The sequence below is a fragment of the Triplophysa rosa genome, linkage group LG1 (genome assembly GCF_024868665.1).
Source record: "Triplophysa rosa linkage group LG1, Trosa_1v2, whole genome shotgun sequence".
NCBI classification, from domain to species: Eukaryota; Metazoa; Chordata; class Actinopteri; order Cypriniformes; family Nemacheilidae; genus Triplophysa; species Triplophysa rosa.
The window spans coordinates 6,319,145-6,341,675 of record NC_079890.1 but is presented as its reverse complement, the minus strand read 5'-3'; the positions used below and the strand labels follow the sequence as shown (position 1 = coordinate 6,341,675).

The following is a 22,531-nucleotide window of genomic DNA, read 5'->3' as shown; positions in this document are numbered from 1 at the left end:
GATCATTTGGGTCTATAAATACATTTTTTTAATAAAATTATTTTATTTTTTTCTGATTGGTTATGTCTGATAGTAGTGGTCTCACCTGACATTTTGTGTCCAAATATACTGTTGCGGAGTAGGGCGAGCGTTTTTAATCCATTCTTATGAATCTGATGTGAATAAAACAAATCCGTCAAATTATATTTGAATAGATTATTATTGCCGCTTCTATTAGGGATGCACCGACAGTTTGGCAACCAAAAATTCGTTGTCAACGAATTTCTTTATCGATTAGTTGGTCTGTGACGTCACTTGCGAGCTGCGCAGTTATAAATCAAGCGCATCTTCTTCCCTTTTAAAATTACCGTTTTAGATGCGTCTCTCCGTGCAGCATGAGCTGCGCAGTTTTAAAGTCAGACGTGTCTCTCCGTGGATGCGTCTCTTCGTGCAGCGCGAGGTGCGCAGTTTTAAAGTCAGATGTGGTTCTCCGTGGATGCGTCTCTTCGTGCAGCGCGAGATGCGCAGTTTAAAAGTCACACGTGTCTCTCNGAATATTCATGCATGTCCCTAACGCATTTTCATTTCTTCTTCACAGCACAACTTTCTGTGTTTGCATTCTGAGCAGTGAAGAAGCCTTGCCATTTGCAGCATTAAGCAAAGCTAGCGGGCATAACTAGGTCCTGTTTAAGAAATTGGTATCGGATCGGTACATGGATTCAAGTACTCGCCGATTCCGATACCAGAATTTTATGTGGTATCGGTGGAATTTCCGATACTAGTATCGGTATCGGAACAACCCTAATGAAAATTATCGATATTTTTTACTATAGTAAGCATAGTTTAGCTATAGAATTTGCATTAAAGCACAGGAATCACAAATTAACCATAGTTGCATTATAGTAACTGCAGTTTAACCATGATGTAGTTCAACTATGATAATACAAATTGTAATAAATCAGAAAAGGTGTGTTTCTATGTGTAAATATATACAAAACGGTGCTCATAAATATATATATATATATTTTGCAATAAGCAGGCTAAATGACTATACAGGTTGATATCTAAATGTTTTACTTCAACTGTGGAATTGAAACTGGGAATCGATAAGAATTGAAATCGATAAGCAGAATCAGAATTGGAATCGATAAAATTGAAACGATTCCCAACCCTATACTCATTACAGTACAAGAACACATTCATAGTTGACAGCCTCTGTCTGGGTCAAACCATGTGCTTATTTACAGACGAACTGTGTTTATGTTCATATTTCCGAACACTTGATAAGAGTGACAGGTTTAGGAAAAGCAGTTGGTACTCCGTTCGCCGTCCGGAGAACTGAATGTGCTGCTTCTCCCTGCCACTCAGTGCTAATAGGGATGGGCATGAGTACTCGGACGCGATGATCGTTGATGAGAACGATGATCATTTGGGTCTATAAATACATTTTTTTAATAAAATTATTTTATTTTTTTCTGATTGGTTATGTCTGATAGTAGTGGTCTCACCTGACATTTTGTGTCCAAATATACTGTTGCGGAGTAGGGCGAGCGTTTTTAATCCATTCTTATGAATCTGATGTGAATAAAACAAATCCGTCAAATTATATTTGAATAGATTATTATTGCCGCTTCTATTAGGGATGCACCGACAGTTTGGCAACCAAAAATTCGTTGTCAACGAATTTCTTTATCGATTAGTTGGTCTGTGACGTCACTTGCGAGCTGCGCAGTTATAAATCAAGCGCATCTTCTTCCCTTTTAAAATTACCGTTTTAGATGCGTCTCTCCGTGCAGCATGAGCTGCGCAGTTTTAAAGTCAGACGTGTCTCTCCGTGGATGCGTCTCTTCGTGCAGCGCGAGGTGCGCAGTTTTAAAGTCAGATGTGGTTCTCCGTGGATGCGTCTCTTCGTGCAGCGCGAGATGCGCAGTTTTAAAGTCACACGTGTCTCTCCGTGCAGCGCGAGGTGCGCAGTTTTAAAGTCACATGTGTCTCTCCGTGCAGCACGAGTGACGCAGTTTTAAAGTCACACGTGTCTCTCCGTGGATGCGTCTCTCCGTGCGGCACAAGTTGTGCTGTTTTAAAGTCAGACGTATGGAGTTTAAATGCACCCAAAACTCACGCGCATGGAATCCGCGCACGCACGCGCTATGCAAACGCGCATAATGATAACCACGCGCGTAAAGCTGCTCCGCGAGGGCGCATTTAAACTCCGCGAGCGAGCAGAACAGTATCCGAAAGCGGAAAAGAATCCTCGCGCGGGCGCATTTCTGCTCCGCGAGCAAAAACTCAGTCCGCGAGCAGAGGCTTTGACGAGCGCGCGCGCGATTCTCTCTATGCTCTCGCAACTGCTCAATACTTGCTCGCTCGATGAGTTGACTTCTGAGACTTTGGAGGCTGGACAATGGGTACTAAAATAGACTAAAATAAACATTATGTGGTTGAAATCACTGTATAGTTGTGGCCAGGCCAGGCGCTGAGTAAGTTACGTCCGTCTCTGGCTCAGTGCCAGCCAAAGCGGTGAATGTCCTAATCACACCAGTGTGATTGTACGCGTCAAAATGTATTCTGCCTAGCAGAATACATTTCCCAACCATATACCAAAACAACCTGAACATTACGCACTCGCACCAATGCGACAGTGTAAAATTTTACCCCGCACGTTATTAAAAAATCATCTCATTTGCAACCATTTTGGTCGCAGTCTAGAGCCCTGATACAGACTTGATGATTAACGTACAGCAAAGTTCAACACGAAAAATGTTTATTTAAGGCTATAAAAAATATTTAGCATATTTCCCACGTTGAAATCAGGTACAAAATAAATAATTGCGGGTTTATTGCGGGTTTTGTTTTTTCTCCATTTTGCTGAATGTTTTGCTACTCAAGGGGGGTTTGTTCCAGCAAGTTCACGTGGGAAAGCGACTTCAAATGCATACCCTCTATTATGAGTCCTGATCATAGTGCCACCAACTGGCCAAAGGACTTGTGTCACGACAGACTTTAAAATAGTCCACTTATATGTACCCACTTAAATGAACATGCCCACCATGCACTGTTTTCTAAGTGCCACCATGCAGTGGTGGTTCAGTGGTGTTTGGGCCCGTCATTGCAGCTTACAGCTATATTTGTATCTATTTTTACATTCTATGAAAAGAAGTCTTACTGTGTTGCCTTGACAATATCCCATGAACTGCTGTCCTCAGGGTGTGAGAACTTCCTAGGCTGTTGTGTTGAATCAAGAGGCCCTTGTACAAGTGGAAATCCGGCCATAAAACCACCAAATCCAGGTCCTCCATGATCGTGGCTGTGCGAGTAATTACCACCATGTCCATGGCAACTGTCACTCTGGTGACCATGGGAGTGGCACTGCAAAATATGACAACCCTAGTCATTTCTGTCTCAGGTTACTGCCCGTATAAGCTTTTATCAAACTTATTTGTGAAACGTGTGTATTCTTCAATATCACTAGTGTAACTTTTCACAATTTCTGATGGTGCATGGTTTGCTGTGTGCTCTAAACTGTATTAGCCCAATAATCAAGACATTATATGCAGTAATACTAATTTAATGATATTGACAAAGAAACTCTAATAGTTTATACATATCTCACATATCTGGTATGACTAATTATTATCGAATTTCCGAGAGCATGTGAAGGGAGTATTAGCAACATTAAAAGTATTTAGAAACATTAATGTTACTAATGATTTAGTAGCATCAAAACATTTCAATGTCTGCTAACATTAAAAGAGCACCGTTCCATAAATGATTTCCGGGTTGAAGTAGGAATTATCGAATTTCCGAGAGCACGTGAAGGCAGCATAATATACGTAAAATGCACAAAACAAACGATATGCCCAAAGATACAGAGTTTCGCAAGACAAGCACGGGCAAACGAACACAAAGGCACACCAGGTGAATAGCATTAATGGCTACGTTAGCCTTATAAGTCTGCCCAGCATTTGAAAAACATGTCATCGTCAACCAAATGAAATCAAATGAAAACGGATCACTTACACCCTCCCCATCTTTCCAATCCATTGCTTCTGCTCGAATTTATCGGTAAATTATCATGAAGACTCTTTACTCTACTCTGACAAGGGCTATAACAAGTAGAGCGTGTGTGTTCAGCGTTAGACTTCCTCAAACGGTGAGGACTTCTGCACTCTAATTGGGCAGCTTGTTTCAATGACGTCACGTGGCTTTAACTTACCCAGCCAGAGACATCCGAAATGGCATACTCAATGAGTAGGTACTTAACTTCAGCAAGTACGTACTTAACGAGGGCTAAATGGATACATACCCTGCGTTCCAATTCGCCTACTACTACGCCCTAATAGGGAGGCTCATCGATGACGTATTTTTGTATGCAAAACCCGGAAGCGAGTTAGCATTGTAGAACTTCCGGTTCCAACGCTCCAATGTCTAATGCTGCGTGACAATTCGCATACTATCCGTCCTAAATAGTATTTGAAAATAGAATTAGTATGTCCCAAATCGTAGTATGTTGAAAAGAATATTCCAAAGATTCCCGGATGGTCTACTACTTGCGGTAGAAATTCGAAGTGCAGAATGATGATGGACAGGAAAAGGTCAAAGCTATCAGGTGCCAAATTTAGAAAAAAAAGAAAATAAGAAGAGGAGAAACGAGCAAAAGATAAAGGTATGCAACTACAGTGGCTTGCAAAAGTATTCAACCCCCTTCATTTTATTCACATTTTGTTATGCTGCTGCCTTATCTTAAACTACTTTAAATGATTATGTTTTTACATTGATCTACACTCCATGCACAATAATGACAAAACAAAAAACTGATTTTTGATAGCTTTGCAAATTTATTAAAAATAAAAAACAAAAATAAGTACATTGCATAAGTATTCACACCCTTTTCTGGGACACTTGAAATTTAGCTCAGAAGCATTAGTTTTGCTTGTTAATGTTTATACACTTCGAGTGGAGTTAACCTGTGCCAAATTCAATTGAATAAGTATGATTTGGAGCGGCACATACCTCTCTATAAAGGGTGCAACAGCTGAAAATGCATATCAAAGTAAAAACCAAGACATGAGGTCAAAAGAACTGCCAGTAGAGCTTTGAGACAGGATTGTATCAAGGCACAGATCTGGGGAAGACTTCTGAAAAAAATCTGCTGTATTGAAGGTTCACAGAAGCATGTAGCCTCCATTTATCCTCAATGAAAGAGGTTTGGAACCACCAGATCTCTTACTTGAGCTGACCTCCTGTCCAAACTGAGCCATCGATGGAGAAGGGTCTTGGTTAGAGCGGTGACCAAGAAGCTGATGATTACTCTGGTTGAGCTACATGATCATATATGGAGATGGGAGAAACTTACAGAAGGACAAACATCACTGCAACACTCCACCAATCTGGGCTTTATGGCTTAGTGGCCAGACTCAAGCCTTTGCTCAGTGAAGACACATGGAAACTTGAAATATGCAAAAACATACTTCAACGAATCTTTCAAACTGTCAGAAACAAGATATTCTGGTCTGATGAATCTCAGATTCATGCATCATGTCTGGAGAAAACCAAGCACTGCTCAACACCTGTACAATACCGTCTTAACAGTAAAGTGTAGTGGAAACAGCATCATGATGTGGGGGTGTTTCTCAGCTTCAGGGACTGTACACAAAATACGGAGATAATGATCATGAAAACCTAGCCCAGAACATTCAGGACCTCGGACAGGGCAGAAGGTTCATTCTCCAACATGACAATGATCCTAAGCACACAACTAAAACAATGCAAGAGTGGCTTATGGACAACTCTGTCTATGTCCTTGAGTGGCCCAGCTAGTGCTTGAACCCAACTGAACATTCTCTGTAGAAACCTGAAAATGTTTGTCTACTGATGATCTCCATCCAACCTGACAGAGTTTGAGAGGATCTGAGGAGAAGAATGGCAGAAAATTGCCAAATGCAGATGTGTAAAGCTTTTCACATCATACCCAAAAAGATTTGAGTCTGTAAAGGCGCTTTAACCATTTTCTGAGTTAAGGGTGTGAATACTTATGCAATGTACTTATTTTTAATAAATTTGCAAAGCTGTCAAAAATCAGTTTTTTGTTTTGTCATTATTGTGCATGGTGTCACGATCGTGTGGAAGAAGAACCCAATTGCAGGCAGGCAATGAAGGGGTTAACAAAGACTTTAATATAAATATCAAGACAAAACAAAAACCCACGATGGGGGAAAATCAACTAAGGATAAATACAAATAAAAACTTCCCACGAGGGGGCAAAATGTACAGACAGGATCAAAATAAAACTAAAATCCACAGACAGGGCAAAGCAACAGGAACACGGGCAAACACAGACACTAAACAACCAGGTAAGCACATAAGTTCACTTACACAGGACGCAGCAAACACAATGACCACAACGTGTGTAATACACGAGCACAGGACAAAGAAACATGAGGGCATTTATAGATAAGACAAACGAAGGATAACGAGCGAGGGCAGGTGTGAAACATAAGACACGGCAGGGAGACAATACAGGAAATGAGAGGGGCGGGGCCAATGACGAGACACTGGAGAGAACGCATATTATTGTCAAAAGGACAATAATATATGTTTCTCTCCACACATAACCAAAGACTTTGTCATGGCTCTGCTAGAGGACATGACTAAATGAAGCAGAGCCATGACAGAAGCACCCCCCTTTTAATGAGCACCTCCAGGTGCTCACCAAGGGGTAGACGGACGAGACAAGACCGACTGGGTGACAGACAGAACAAGGCAAAACAAAGAAAACAAAATCAACGGTAGACAAGACAAAATAACAACAGGACTAGGGTGAGCCAACAAAAACAACAAACATGGGAGGGGGTGGGGCCAAACAAGGGCCCATAGGGGGCAGTCCAAAAGGGTTGGGGGGAATAGTCCCAGTCCCCGGCTGCGCTTGAGGGCGCGGAGTCCTGGGGGACTTAGGGGGAGTCCTGGGGGGGACAGTCTTTGGCCCTGGGAGTTTCCCAGGGGCCGGCTTGGCTGCCGGACTGGGGACCGGCTGGAAGGCCGGCTGGACAGGGCTTGACGCCGGCTGGAAGGCCGGCTGCTGTACCGGCTGGGATGCCGGCTGGGATGCCGGCTGCACCGGACTGGACGCCGGCTGGATCACCGGACTGGATGCCGGCTGGATCACCGGACTGGACGCCGGCTGCACCGGACTGGACGCAGGACTGGACACAGGACTGGACACAAGATTGGACACCGGACTGGACGTCGGCTGCACCGGACTAGACGCAGGACTGGACACAGGACTGGACACAAGATTGGACACCGGACTGGACGCCGGCTGCACCGGACTGGACGCAGGACTGGACACAGGACTGGACACAAGATTGGACACCGGACTGGACGCCGGCTGGGTTGGAGTCCACGCTGCCCGCCGCTGCCTCTTCTTCCGCCGAGCCACCCGGCTGGTGGTCGGGTGATAGAAGGAGGTATAAGGCATGGCTGGCTCCGGCTGGGACTCCTCGGAGGTGGATCCCCAGGACGCTCGCCTCCCCCGCTTGCCAACGAGGCTGGTGGACGGTGGAGGAGCTGCCGAGGGTGAGGAGGATGGCGTGGCGATGCCCACAACCCCGATCCGCAGGGAACCACCCTCAGGGATCGTGACCAGTGGGGAAGAAAGACAGGGCTTGACTGAGACCCTGGGCTCCGGCCGATTCATGGCATACCTGATCATGTCCGTGAAGCCCAGCGGTCTCAGCATCCTCATTTCTGCCCGTGACAGCGGTACGTTCAGACCGCCGTTGAACATAGCCATCTGTTCCTTCTCATCATGGACCATCTCCCCTGTGGTCTTGAAGAATCGATCGGTAAACTCCAAGACGTCGGAGTAGCCCTGTCACAGACCGCAGAGGAGATGAGCCTGCCTGGATCGCCTTGCCTCCATTTTGCCTGCTGGGTTCAATAGTGGCTCGTGTATTCTGTCACGATCGTGTGGAAGAACCCAATTGCAGGCAGGCAATGAAGGGGTTAACAAAGACTTTAATATAAATATCAAGACAAAACAAAAACCCACGATGGGGGAAAATCAACTAAGGATAAATACAAATAAAAACTTCCCACGAGGGGGCAAAACGTACAGACAGGATCAAAATAAAACTAAAATCCACAGACAGGGCAAAGCAACAGGAACACGGGCAAACACAGACACTAAACAACCAGGTAAGCACCACAGCCCGCAGCGACCACAACGTATGTAATACATAAATGAATAAAATGAAGGGGGTTGAATACTTTTGCAAGCCACTGTATGTTCTCTCTGTATGATTATTACGGTATCCATGTCATGAATGAAGGGCTAGTGTTAATTGGTGGGTATAACTCTTGAGTTTGTTAGCCTTTTAGCTATGATGCTTGCTATGCTTATACAACAATAATTTGGTTTTAACTCAAACACGAGATCTAATTTCACCATAATATTGTGCTTTGCAGCAAAACTGTTACAAGTTCAGTTATTATTTATTTCCATCAGTTGGGTTAACGTTAGGCCCTGTAATTAGCCAACGGAATTTTCAAATCTGTGTAATTATAATTTAAATCGGACTACTTTTCAAATTGTATTTCATAAACCAACATCTCAGACGTTATGTCAAAACTTTATGGGGTTTCAAAGCAAAAAATGACTTTCTGTTACAGAACAGGGCATTGATTTCATACATGTCCACTGTAGAGGACATCAGGACTTAAATCATGTTTATCAGGCATTTTGGGAGACACAACAAGTGAATATGGAAATAAATTATACATCTATATTCCTATGAAATATTATATATTATTATTAAAATGTTGCCAATTATTACTCCAAGTATTACACTTATTTTTTTCATTAAATGTTGCTCCAAGAACACATTAATATGCAAATTAGATACAGTGTGTAGATACATTGCATTTAATGGGAATATTAATTTATGGCCATTTTACCCTCAATCCATTATATCTTTCATAACATAGTTGAATCATCTTTATACAAATTTTGGTTAAAAAAAATCCTGAAACCCAAAAAATCCCATTGTTTTTGCCTATACATATAATTTCATGTAATTTTATTTTTTAAACAACTGAGTCCTAGTGTCCACTACAGAGGACATAGCATAACATATGAATAAAATATAATTTTTCAAAAAATGTTTTTTTTTACTATTTGTTTCTTATGCTCTAAACAATGTGATGACATGAAAAAAAACTAATTGAGAAATACAATTTTCACTTATGTTGTTATAATAAAATATAACTGTTTGTGCAGAATTTTGTGGTATTTTTTTTGGGGGGGCGGTCGAAGGGGGTCTCGCCCAGGGTGTAATTCAATGTAGAACCGCCACTGCACCTGTAGGGCGACTGTTGTGCAAAGTTAGACCGATCGCCGGTTCGAACCCTGCTCTGAGCAGATTTCAGCCAGAATGGCTGCATGTCAAAATTACTTGTGTATTACTTTTATCGCTTCATTTCTGCATGTATGTCTGTATTTATTAATTTCTTTATTCATGCACTTTATTTAGTCATTTCTCATCATCCATAGAAAATTATGCTCTGATGTAATACACGGACGGTGGCTGATGTTATTGATGTAAGGATGGATGAGATATATTTTGATATATCTAATTCACTGTAAAGAAAAATGGTACAGTTTTAATAAAAATGCACAGGGAAATGACAAAATTCCACTGGGGTCCTAAATTGCTCTCCTGAAATCAAAGTACATTCCAATGAATTAATGCAGCCTCTTCATGAATCCTCTATAAAAGCACGTATGACATATAAGTCACTGAGATCGTCTCTGTGTGATCAAAATGTGTGCCATGAATGACTGTATTAATGAATGAATGAATGAGTTACACCACTTGCGTTTTAAAAGGGGGAGGAGATCGAAATAAACTCTGGGTTTAACAAAGAAAACCTGCTACCGACCAGGTTAGGTTCACAGAGTAAGTTACTATGGTTACTGACTGTTGAGTATAAGTTACCTCTACTTTAGAAATGGGCTTGAGTTACACCGCTTTCTCAGGTTTGACATACCTCACATTCTGAAATGGAAAACCCAGAGTTTCCCTCATTTCAGAGTTAATATACTCAGAGTTTTCACTAAACTTCCTTACTGAAACGGGCCCCTGGTTTATTTAAACCCCTTAATTTCATTCATTATTGGCGAAGTCTTGTTTAGTGTTACACTGCATTTCTGAGTATTGTTACCTATTGGATTATCGTGTAATACCTTGGATTGTATTTTTTGTCTTTTGAACCTCTGCTGCCTGTCCTAACCATTGCCTGTGATTTCATCCATGAATGTCCACAACGCTTCATGTCTCGGAAGCAATTCATTACATGCACAAACACAACCACATAGAGACTTCACATTGAATTAAATAAAGTTTTAATTTAATGCAAATTAGTGTGACTCTTTATTTGGCCAGGAAACAGTCTAAATAATGTCTAAAATGAATCTGCAGTTGACATTATAAAACATTGAAAATAAGTCCGTAATGACCACATTTTAACGAAATTTGAACTTTCTATAGACGTCATATGGACGTCAATATTGGACGTCGCGAAGACGTCAGAAAAAGACGTCATGAAAACTCGTTGAAAAGACGTCATGTTGACGTACTTTTGCTCAGTGGGCTGGCTCCGCTTTTCTACGTCAGATCTAGTTAACGATAGATTGAGTGGAAGTAGATTGAAGTTTTTACAACTGGCTAGCAAATTTACACATATTAAAGGAGCCATGAATTAAAACGACAATTTTAACCTGAGATTTTGTTGTATAAGAGGGAATCGTATTCAAACGAACATCCTGTAAGTGTCAGAACTGAAAACGCCCATGTTAGTGAAATTACAACTGTTATTGACACTAGGCTCAGCGAACGCCAGGTCCTGGAATGCACCTATCTATAGATAGGTTGAACACCGTCTCCACAGAAAAATATCAACGACTACTTCTCTAGCCCCGCCCACTGGTTTGCGAACGACTTTAGCCACACATAGTACACGCTCCCGCATTTGTGATGATCGACAAACTGGTAACCATAGCGACATATTTTTCGGCTAAAGATTCGTTTTGTCAGTCAGTTTAAACTAAACTGCTGATATGTGCTGTGTTGTGTTTATGCTCGAAAGGCTCCATCACACAGCGCTCTTTTGTTGTGTTGCCATGTTTGTTGTTAATAAGCGTTTTTATGCTTGTCGTTTGGTCTTAGATCCAAAAGCCTCAGCACTTAGGTCTTAATAAATGGTCTATTGCAGTTTTTAAGAAATTTTGGTCTTATAAAATATATAAACAATTTGCATTTAGGGTTTGTTTTTGTCTTGTCTTTATTTGCTTATTTTTTCTGTGAATATCTGGCAACCCTGTCACTTTAGCGAAGGGCTCTCGAGGGCGGCTAGCCCCATGTTATATGTGCAAAAGTGAGGACTTGTTTCAGTGTTATTTTTATTTAGAGCGACCAAGCAACAAACATGCAACATTGTGCAGCGCCTGGTTGTGGAAGAACACAGCTAGTCGCTTCCTTCGGATTCTGATATTAGGAATGCATGCTTGAAGTTTATTTTTAAGTACGTTCCTGCTCACGTAGTTGAAACATTGAGCATTTGTTCGCGTCATATCACCATGGATTCCTTTGTGAACAAGGCGCTGGGTTTGCGGAGAGACTAAAATTAAAAAGCAGTGTTGTGCAGTCAATATTGGATCCGACAGGAATGGCGCCTAATATGGTTAAAATGCTTAGTTTTGCATGTGGATTTATAAAAACGCTTTCTCATGGCCATATGGCAATGTTTTTACTGTGTAGCTTACGTGGATGATACACAGCAAAATCCCCAGTGTTAAATCAACACTGCTCAGAGTTCATATTGTCCCAATCTACAGAGAGTTGATGTAACACTGAAGCAGAGTTAAAGTTAATGAGATGCTGAAGGTGATTAATTATGTGCTGATTGAGTCATTAATGATGAACACCTGCTGTTAACAAACACAATCACTGAAAAAACCATCAACAATAAGAAGTCACCATTAAGGTGTTTAGTGTTTCCTTTAGTTGAGCTCTTAACTCTTGAATTATTTTTGGGGGGGTTGGCTGTAATAGTGTATTTCTGAAGCACATGTAAAACAGCCAAGCAAAAGCTAAATTATCTTCTGCTGAAGATGGTGATTCTTTAACTATTTTGTGCTATATTTAGGTCTTTTTTAAATTCTTTGCGTATCTTTACATTCTTAATTTAATCTTGTGCCAAATATGTGGAAAATATCACATTTCCATTCAGTCAGACATCAAGAATCAGCTCATCAATCACAACAATGGTTACAAAAGCAAAGTTCAGTTGTATCATTTACTCATGCTGCAGTGCATGCTGGGAGTCATGGATGAGTTCTGTTCTATGATGTTACCCAGCATGCATTGCAGCATGAAGCTTTCTTTTGTTGATTGTCACCATTGTTGAGATTCACACACTGATTCTTGATGCCTTAAAGGGTCAGTTGTGATTTCTCTTAAATAACATTTTTTTCGATAAAAAAATGTTGTTCTTTACACTATATTCAGAAAGAGTCAAAAGTGCAATATTAAGTTTGTGAATGACCAATCACACCTATACATAGCTAAAACTTCCACTACTTTCACCAATAGACAGAAGGGGAATTTAGCTTTTGATTGGTTGTTTAACATGTGCTTCAGTAACACACTATCATAGTCGATGCCAACAGAACTTAAAAGAAGAAATCAAGGGTGAGAGCCCCACTAAAGGAAACACTAAACACCATTATGGTGACTTCTTATTGTTGATGTTTTCTTCAGTGATTGTGTTTGTTAACATCATTAATGACTCAATCAGCACATAATTAATCACCTTCAGCATCTCATTAACTTTAACTCTGCTTCAGTGTTACTTCAACTCTCCGTAGATTGGGACAATATGAACTCGGAGCAGTGTTGATTTAACTCTGGGGATTTTGCTGTGTACTAAACGATAGGCCTACTAAATTGAATCGAACACATTTCTCTTGTTTTGTTTGTTTTTGGCATTTATTTTCAAGCTAAACTGGGTGCTAGTTGCTGTGTTTTTTTTCTTTTCATAACTTTCATTGACTGAAATTACTCTCAGATGTGGTTCCATGCATGTTCAAATAAAGATTTGTTCTCTGGTGTTGGTTTGTGTTGACTCTTATAAAAAAAATTTTATCAAGAGCCTTACAACGATTCAAAAGAACAATAGGCAGGCGATATGTGTTTATGGGTGTTTTCCCTGTGAGCTAAAAGACCATTTAGGAGAAGGGAGAACAAACGACAATATGGACATTTTAAACGTATTGCCCCTAAATGGCGTTGCTTCTAGTACACACACACACACACACACACACACACACACACAGAGTCAACTTTTCCTATTTCCCAAAAATCCATTCTATTTTTTGAGTTTTAAAGCAACTTTACATGACAAAAAAACTAGGAAAGAATTAAGATGAGAGTACATTCACAGCACAGCAAGAACGAGTGAGTCTGTCGATCACAGGGATTGGCATCATCTCTCTAATGCTGTTAGACTGGAGCTGGAAATGATATGATGATCTTGAGGTAAGGTGGAAGGGCAGACAAAGAGTAGTTAACTGCAGTTTATGAATTTCTAACAGCACATAATCATTACTGTTATTTGAATGTAAAGGTGCAGTGAACTGGCCGTTTTTATTGTTTTATACTATTGGCTGATGTCTAGTTATGACGTTCGCGTGGTTTTTACATTCGAAAACATCAAAATCAATAAGTAATAGGCTATTTTCTACCCTGGTTTTGAGGCCGTCTGTTGTGTAATATTCAGTTCCCGTGAAAAACTGTTCCAGTGGGCAGGGTTAGTGTGAATATTCATTTCTCGTTCCGAGGTGGGCGTGGCCTTTTGAACTGCGCACAAGCGACTGGAAAGGAGTGTGTTGTCTGTTCTTCCCTAGTTTTGTGAATTATTTCGTTAAGATAATAAAGCCGGATGGCAGTTGCAGTTCCCACATTGAATTACACCCTGAGCGAGACCCCCTTCGAGCGAACAAACGCTCAATGTTTCCCCACGTGAGCTGGAACATCTTTAAAAATGAACTTCAACCACGCATTCCTACTGTCGGAATCCGAAGGAAGGTTATGCAGCGACTGTGTTCTTCCACAACCAGGCACTGCACAATATTTTGCGATCTTTAACGGCATAATGCTTACACTCGCTCTATCTGGTTCCGTGCAGCTTGTGTTCAGTACTGTCATGCGCAAACCAGTGGGCAGGGCTCGAGAAGTAGGCGTTGATATTCTTCTGTGGGGGCGGTGTTCAACCCATCATAGATAAGTGCATTCCAGGACCTGCCGTTCGCTGAGCCTCATGTCAATAACAGTTGTTATTTCAGTAACAAGGGCATTTTCAGGTCTGACACTTACAGGATGTTTGCTTGAATATGATTCCCTCTTATATAACAAAAGCTCGGGTTAAAATTGTGGTCCTAGTTCACTGCACATTTAATATTTTACCATTACACTGTAGACACAGGATGCATTCTGTAAATTCTGGCTAAAGAGATGTATTTAATTTAGATTTAGGTGATTACTAGTCAAATGGTATGTAGAAATCCTATTCCAAAATTAAACAGGACCTTGGCATCCAGGACAAACAAAAACATCCTTTAAATTGGGTCGGTTCACACATTCCCAGTGAAACCACCCATTACAGCAGTCGCACTGAATCTAAGCAAGACAGTGACATTACACCATGTTTTAAAGCAACACTCAAAGAACATTCAAAGAGTAATTGCTGATTAACAGACCCAAGAGTTCTGTGTAATCTTGTGTGAAAGGATATTTGTCCCCACATGTCAAGCATAAGTCGGACAGGTCATCTGTGGAAATAAAAGCATCAACATTATGCAATTAATATTGATGAAACAAATGTGCCAGTTGAACTTTTTTCAGTGTGTGTGTGCCTGCGTATATACATACACTCTCTTGTAGCAGACACAGGTCCATTTCTTTGCGAAATATGTCAATATTGGCTGCTGTGCTTCAAAACAATTTGGGTTAATTATGTTTATTTATTTAACTTTGTAATTTCTTGTGATTGTGCCTCCAGAGAGAACATGAATTTTGGCAATGCCTACAACGTGTAATGCTTTGTTGCATGTGTTTATGAATAAAATGGGAAAAGTTCACTCTCTCTCTCTCTGTCTCTCTGTGTGTGTGTGTGTGTGTGCGTGCGTGCATGTGTAAATACTAGAACGAAAGCCTTTTATGGGCAATAATTTCAAAATATCCATTTTGTCGTTTGTTCTCTCATAAATGGTCTTTTAGCTCACAGGGAAAACACCAATAAACACCTTTCGCCTGCTCATTGTTCTTTTGAATTGTTGTAAGGTTCTGAACAAAAATACTGACAAGAGTCAACACAAAATAACACCAGAGAACATTTAAACAAATCTTTATTTGAACATGCATGGAACCACATCTGAGTGTAGTTGCAGTCAATGAAAGTTATGAAAAGAAAAAACAACAGCAACTAGGACCAAGTTTAGCTTGAAAATAAATGCCAAAAACAAACAAAACATGAGAAATGTGTTCGATTCAATTTATTAGGCCTATCGATTAGTGTCATCCACGTAAGCTACACAGCAAAAACATTGCCATGTGGCCATGAGAAAGTGATTTTTTAAATCCACATGCAAAATTAAGCATTTTAACCATATTATCTGCATAACATAAAAAGTTGTACATCTAAACGGGACATATGATAAACGGGACATATGACCATCCGGCAGTAGCGGTTTTTGGCACGGGCGAAGCGGGCAGCCGCCTGGGGCGGCATATTTTCATGATACATGGGGGGCGGCACGAGCAGTTAAAAAAAATAAAAAAATCCTCTGCGCCGCCACCGCGAAGCGGTTTTCTATTATCTATCATTTAACTGTGTGGGGAATTGGCAAATTGGGGCCCCTGCTTGCTGAGAAAGTGCCATGCACAGAAGCTGTGTGAAATGGCTAATAAAAATAGGTAATTGTTAAATTTCTTGTTCCTTACGAACACTAAATTTCTTTCTGTGTTTTGGATCACCAGTAAAATCAAATCATAAATAGGTTGGATTTCGTTTGAGAATTCTTCTGCAGATCTGGGAGCACAAAAGCAAGACACAGAGAGGCATCAAGCTTTTGAACTCATTTATTTTAGAAACTACAAGTCTTTATACGGTGCCAAAAGACATCTGGCAGGTTTCATATGTCCAGGGATTCACAGAATGACCAAATAAGGTATAGCAGTTTAGCACGTTTAGCTTAGAAGGAATCCCCTCCTCCCAGGAATAGCCAGAAGGAATCCCTTGCTCCTATATAGTTAGCAATGTATTCAGTGAGCTTAACAACTTCACAATTCTTTATTTTGTGGGCTTGTATTAATTTATGCGGAAATTAAATCTAACAGTAATACAAAACGATAATGTGGTCACCATTAGCGTGTTTTCACGACGCGTCATCAATCAATACTGCTGACTCGTGAGTGAAGTTCAGAGTAGAAAATAATTCATTATACTTCACATGATGTTACAGCACATGGCTATAGCGATTCTGGGGTGTGGTCGACTTGCATTAAAGAGCTTTATTTTCACAGTTATTTCTAAAGAAGAATCATTTTTCCTCCAGCAAATTCTGCGATTTCCATTAGGTTCAATATTAGTGCTTACTTTCAATGCCTCCAACATGGCCGACTTCCGGATTGATGACGCGTCGTGAAAACACTCTATTGGTTTAGTCTTGACTTCTGCTTGTGTTGGGGGATGGGAAATCTGTTGATTGTCGAGTGCCAAATAAACACAGAGATGGACAGGAAAAGGTCAAAGCCATCAGGTGCCCAATTTAGAAAAAAAAGAAAAGAAGAAGAGAAACGAGCAAAAGATAAAGGTATGCAACTATGTTCTCTCGGTATGATTATTACGGTATCCATGTCATGAATGAAGGGCTAGTGTTAATTGGTGGGTATAACTCTTAAATTTGTTAGCCTTTTAGCTATGATGCTTGCTATGCTTATACAACAATAATTTGGTTTTAACTCAAACACGAGATCTAATTTCACCATAATATTGTGCTTTGCAGCAAAACTGTTACAAGTTCAGTTATTATTTATTTCCATCAGTTGGGTTAACGTTAGGCCCTGTAATTAGCCAATGGAATTTTCAAATCTGTGTAATTATAATTTAAATCGGACTACTTCAAATTGTATTTCATAAACCAACATCTCAGATGTTATGTCGAAACGTTATGGGGTTTCAAAGCAAAAAATGACTTTCTGCTACAGAACAGGGGAGGACATCAGGACTTAAATCATGTTTATCAGGCATTTTGGGAGACACAACAAGTGAATATGGAAATAAATTATTAAACTCTTCCTTGAGAAATGAAACTGCTCACCTGCTCTGAGTGTTAATACAGTGCATGAAATATTATATGAACTACGTTTGTTTCACACACACAAAAAATGCTTTCACAAGCCATTTTCATCTCAACACCACAGCTTTACAACATGACATAATCATATCAGTTGAAAATGTAAAACCTCTTTTAGGACCATTGTTTCACAGATGTACAAGTGTTCTGAGTAAAACATAACTGCACCTGTTAGAAGAAAGAAGTTGTATAATGAAAGTCAAGAGCCTTACTGAGATAAACACTGATCAGCATAATGCTGACGTCAAACCAACATGTTTTCAATAACATATAAACTAGATCAAAACCCTGTTCATTCTCACTAAGATATTTTATACACATATGAGATAAAGTGAAAGCGGTGTCTGTAATAAGTGAAGATGTTAATAGTGGTTGTGTTTAATTTTCCTCTGGTGAGATCTTGACATCAACAAGATGAATCTGTTCAGATGACTCCGAGTCAAGTTGAGTGAATGATTCTTTTTCAGTTTATCAAGTGTGTGGGCCAGATCTGGGCCGGGGACCCAGCTGCTACTGAGCCAGAAACTAACATGTTGTGGCCCACAAGTGAGCCAGAAGAACTTTGCTACTTGGGTAGCGTTTGATAGGGAAACACTTTTTTTTACACATCTGTGTTATCATCATCATTCAATACATTGAGACAAAGAAAAAAGTAGCATTCAATAATTTAGTTTAAACACTTTAAATACAGTACACTTTACACTTTGTGTTGAAAGAGTGTTTAAAGAGAGTTTATGTATAAGCAATAAAATCAATAATCATTATAACTTGTTTTTTATATCAAACTGGACAGAACGTTAATGCCCTGTCAGTGACAGATAGCTTTGGTTTTATATTTAATTTGATTACATTAATGATTAAGTTGAGGTTTACAAGAAATATTTTAAGTTAAAATTGTTAATGCTACTATGTAAAGGAAATACTGTTGTAAAAAAGCACATTATTTGTTTAAAGTGTTTGCAAACCAAATCTTATTGCACTTTTGTTCATATAGCAGTACTTTTAAAATAAAAGTGCACAATACACCACTTTTGAATCCATTATTGAATTTTATGCTTAGCAATGCAATTAATCGCGATTAATCACAGAAAAGTCATGCGATTAATAAAAATTGTTGCCCTGCACTAATTTTAAGATGTCAGTAAAAGTTGTTTTCAGTTTGGACAGCTCTTACATTTATTTTAGTCTAGGACTAGACTAATCCCTTTCCGGGAAACCAGCCCTAAAACACTTTCCCCTGTGCATCTTGAGACATAACAATGTCACTGACATATTTAATGATATTTGCAGGGCAAGTTATTTTCAGTTAAGACAGCTCAAACATTCATTTTAGTATGGCACTAGCCTAAATCCTTGTCTGTGAAGCCGGGCATTTATGTGTGTCTCTTATCTACACTGTACAAAAATAAATGTATTTTTACAGGGAAAATGCAGTATAACGTAACAGTATTTTCACTTTTTTAAATTAAAATAGTAAAATTCCATAAAACGCCATACATTTACACCAAATTGACATTTTTCCATGTTACTGAAAAAAACGATGTTTTCTTTTAAACAAAAGTAATTATCATGAAATCTGAAAATGCACTTCTGTCCTCTAGTGGTGATCTTTCTCTGATGCAGTGAGTTTGATGGCCTGAGCAGAACATATTGTTTTTATTCATCCAATCAATCACAGTAAAAAACATGAACCACACCCACTATTCTTCCTCATTCAATATTTACTTTCATTGTGAAATATGTCAGAAAACTGAAGACAATCACCAATTCTGGCTGGAAAATGAAGGACACTCAAAAGAAAAAGTGATCAGATTTATTTGTCTGGTTGATGACGACGATGATGATCGTCGTCCAGTTGAATGTTGGTATTATGTGATTCATATTTTTGTTCGGTTTTGGTTATATCTGTGTGAATGAGCTTTGGCTGAAAGCACAGATTTCTTGTGATAACTTTCATATGAACAGATTTTGAAAACATAATTTACATTTATTTACACATTTTTACAGGTTTTCACACATAGACATGAATAATCAATGTATGAATCTCAACAGTGGTGACATTAAATGAAAAGCTTCATGTTGCAATGCATGCTGGGAATCATGGATGAGTTGTGTGCTATGATTGGAACCCAGAATGCATTGCGTTTATCTGAATAGTTTGTTAGTTATCACCATTGTTGAGATGATCAGGTTGAATCTTGATGTCTGCGTATCTCATGTTTTAGCCATTTTAATGAGCATGATGTGTTTAAAGTCCTTCATGATATCACTTAACACTGTAATGTCTGGGAGCATCACAAAAGCACTTATAACCAGTGAATACATGAATGGAGACAGACCAGTAGATGATGACTCTCACCATCAGAAATAACATGAAATCACTTTCTTTCAGCTTTTTTCAGCCATAAAAGCTAAAGAAAACTTGAAGGTCAAAGCAAAGAGTCAAGAGCCCAAGTAAAGCAAACACTAATCAGCATAATGGTGACTAAACAACAACCGTCAACGTCTAAACTTGTGTTAATTGTCAATAAGATCGTTTGTAAACGCACAACAGAAATAAAGTGAAGGTGGTGATGGTGTTTGTAGAGTAATTTAATGGTGATTTCTTACAGAAAAGGCTGGTTGCCAGAACACTTCTGTCACAACTACAGAATTTCTCTGTTAATTTCACAGTCAGTTTGTTCAGATCACGTCACTTCAGTTCACAGTGTACAGACCTTATTTCTGTTGATGGTCAATGTTTGGCACCCTGTGCTGCCGTGCACTTCACTATTTCTTTACACTGACATCTCTGTAGAATTAAACTGTAAATAACCTTCACATATACTGTGAAAAACTGTAAAGGACTTTTCCACAGTTCCCTGTTTAACTCTGCACAACATGTCATATTTCATTAATCACTTAGTTTCTTTATATATTTGTATTAGCAGCTGAGTACATTTCATTTGAGTGTTTTGTAACATTATAAGTTGTTTAGTTAATGTTTATACTATCATTTTCACGTAACGTGTGTTACCGTGACGGTGTTTTGTATTTGTGTATATGTCACAGAGCACATCTCCATGTTTGGAGAGCTAAAGTTCTATGGTTTGTCCACTTTTGGTGGAGTTTAAGTCTTCATGTGGTTGTGCAGTCTATCACTTCATAGTCTTTGCTTTCTTTGTATACAATTAAACAAAATAGAATAATAATAGAAGTTGTGTAAACAACTCAATTAACAAAGTACTTGTTTAAAAGTAGTAAAACACAGTGAAAACATGTTATTTTATTGTATGGTAGACACATGTTTTCTTATGTTCACAGTTTAAACACATTACCTCAGTTCAGGGTGTACCGTTATTTCTGTTAATGGTAAACCTTTGGCACCCCGTGCTGCAATGCATTTCACTATTATTTTACGTCAATTTTTTTACAGTGTATGTCTATATATTGTTTTTTTTGTATTACTTTGAGAGGTCCCAAGGACAAGCTCATCTAAACTTGTTACGTGTTGAAAGACACATCCAATACATGAATGAAAAATAAAGCCACAGTAAGAAAAGGTTTATGTTTTTTATGGCAGAGAGTTCCTTGAAACTTGTTGCATAAACTGTGGGAAAAGTTTATTGTGTTCTTTTGGCCTGTTTTAATTGTTGATTCAAGTTCTCTTTGAAATCTCAATTCTGAGAACGGATAGAAACATATGTGCCTTTCGGCCACCCGTGTTTTGCCCTTATCAAATGTATTATGGTACCAGTAAACACGACCTGCATACTGTAGATCGGATTGGTTAAAAGGTTGATGTGGGTGTGTTTACAAAATACCCCTGTAGAGGGGTACTTGGAACAATTGAAAGAAAAGCAGGTGTATTTACACAGAACACTCATGTCAACAAATCTTTTAATGTTAACCATACACTCACAAATTGATAAGAACATTATACAAAAATAACTCATCAGACAAAAAGTCCCAAACATTTATGTTGACACAACTTGCACAATCTAAATCTGTTAATTCCACTTAAAATCTTTTTACAGTTTGTCAGTCTGTATAAATGGAGGTTAAACAGGCTGATGGTAAGTCAGAGCTGGCTGTGGGTAGGGCAGAAGTTTATAAACTTCGAGATAAGCATTGCAAGCTGGGGACCCCAGCCAACATTGGTATGTGGGCCCCATGTGGGTTATATCTGGGCGACATGGGCTCCACATGGGCATGGGATAAAAAAGGGCAAAATACATGGGCCCCATGTGGGATTACAAATGTGGGTCCCATATAGGTTTGCCCTTATGGGACCTTTATGGGCTGCATGTGGGCACACAGATTTTATGATTAAAATGCATGTTATGCCTTTAAACTCCTTTAAATGCGTACATTTGAACATTTGTATGTGGGCCCCATATGGGTTTTATCTGGGCGATATGGGCTCCACATGGGCATAGGTTTAAGATGGGCAAAACATATGGGCCCCGTGTGGGATACCAATATGGGTCCCACATAGCTTTGCCCATATGAGACGTTCATGGGCTCCAAGTCGGCATATGATTTCATGCTTAAAATACATTATGCATTTGAACTTTTTAAAGTTCTTATATTTGGTTGATAATCCTTTTAAACATACAAATATCTCAGATATTTAGGCTGATTTTGTTATGTATTTAATGCAAATGGAGTTTCTGGAATATTTTTGTTAATTCATTCAATAGGCCTGTATCAGTATTTTCTTCCTTTCACTGTCCTAACATATGAAAATCAACCACGATAGATAAATGCAGAAATCCAGGTCAATTTACATGAGTCTCACAAGCGACGTTCTTGCTCAATGTGATAGATACTTTCGACTTCGTACTTAGCTGTGCAGACCGACCGGCCTACGTCACACTACCGCGAGATCGATTAGGAAGCACTTGCCTAAAAACGATGTCGCGGTATCTTGATGTCATAACCTGATTGCTTTGCGCAGGTGATGCATGGAGTCGAGCACACCCCTGACCGAGAACACTTTGATCCGCTTGACAAAGTAGTTCTCCTGAGTTTTGGTAGATTTTTCTTATATCACATAATTAAATATTATTTTGTTGAAAATATTTAATGTTTAAATGA

The 22,531-nt window shown here is 39.3% G+C and overlaps 1 protein-coding gene across 2 annotated transcripts in view; it reads right to left on the bottom strand.

Annotated features, from left to right (window-relative positions):
* Positions 1-4,129, bottom strand: part of zdhhc13 (zinc finger DHHC-type palmitoyltransferase 13) — a 63,450-nt gene extending 59,321 nt beyond the window's left edge. For both annotated transcript variants that reach the window (XM_057353928.1, XM_057353992.1), the window contains exons 1-2: positions 4,000-4,129; positions 3,146-3,348 (exon numbers count right to left, since the gene is read on the bottom strand). In XM_057353928.1, the coding sequence (XP_057209911.1) occupies positions 3,146-3,348; positions 4,000-4,023 (227 nt within the window). In that variant the 5' untranslated portion in view covers positions 4,024-4,129. The remainder of the gene's footprint in view (positions 1-3,145; positions 3,349-3,999) is intronic.
* Positions 4,130-22,531: the final 18,402 nt, after the last annotated feature.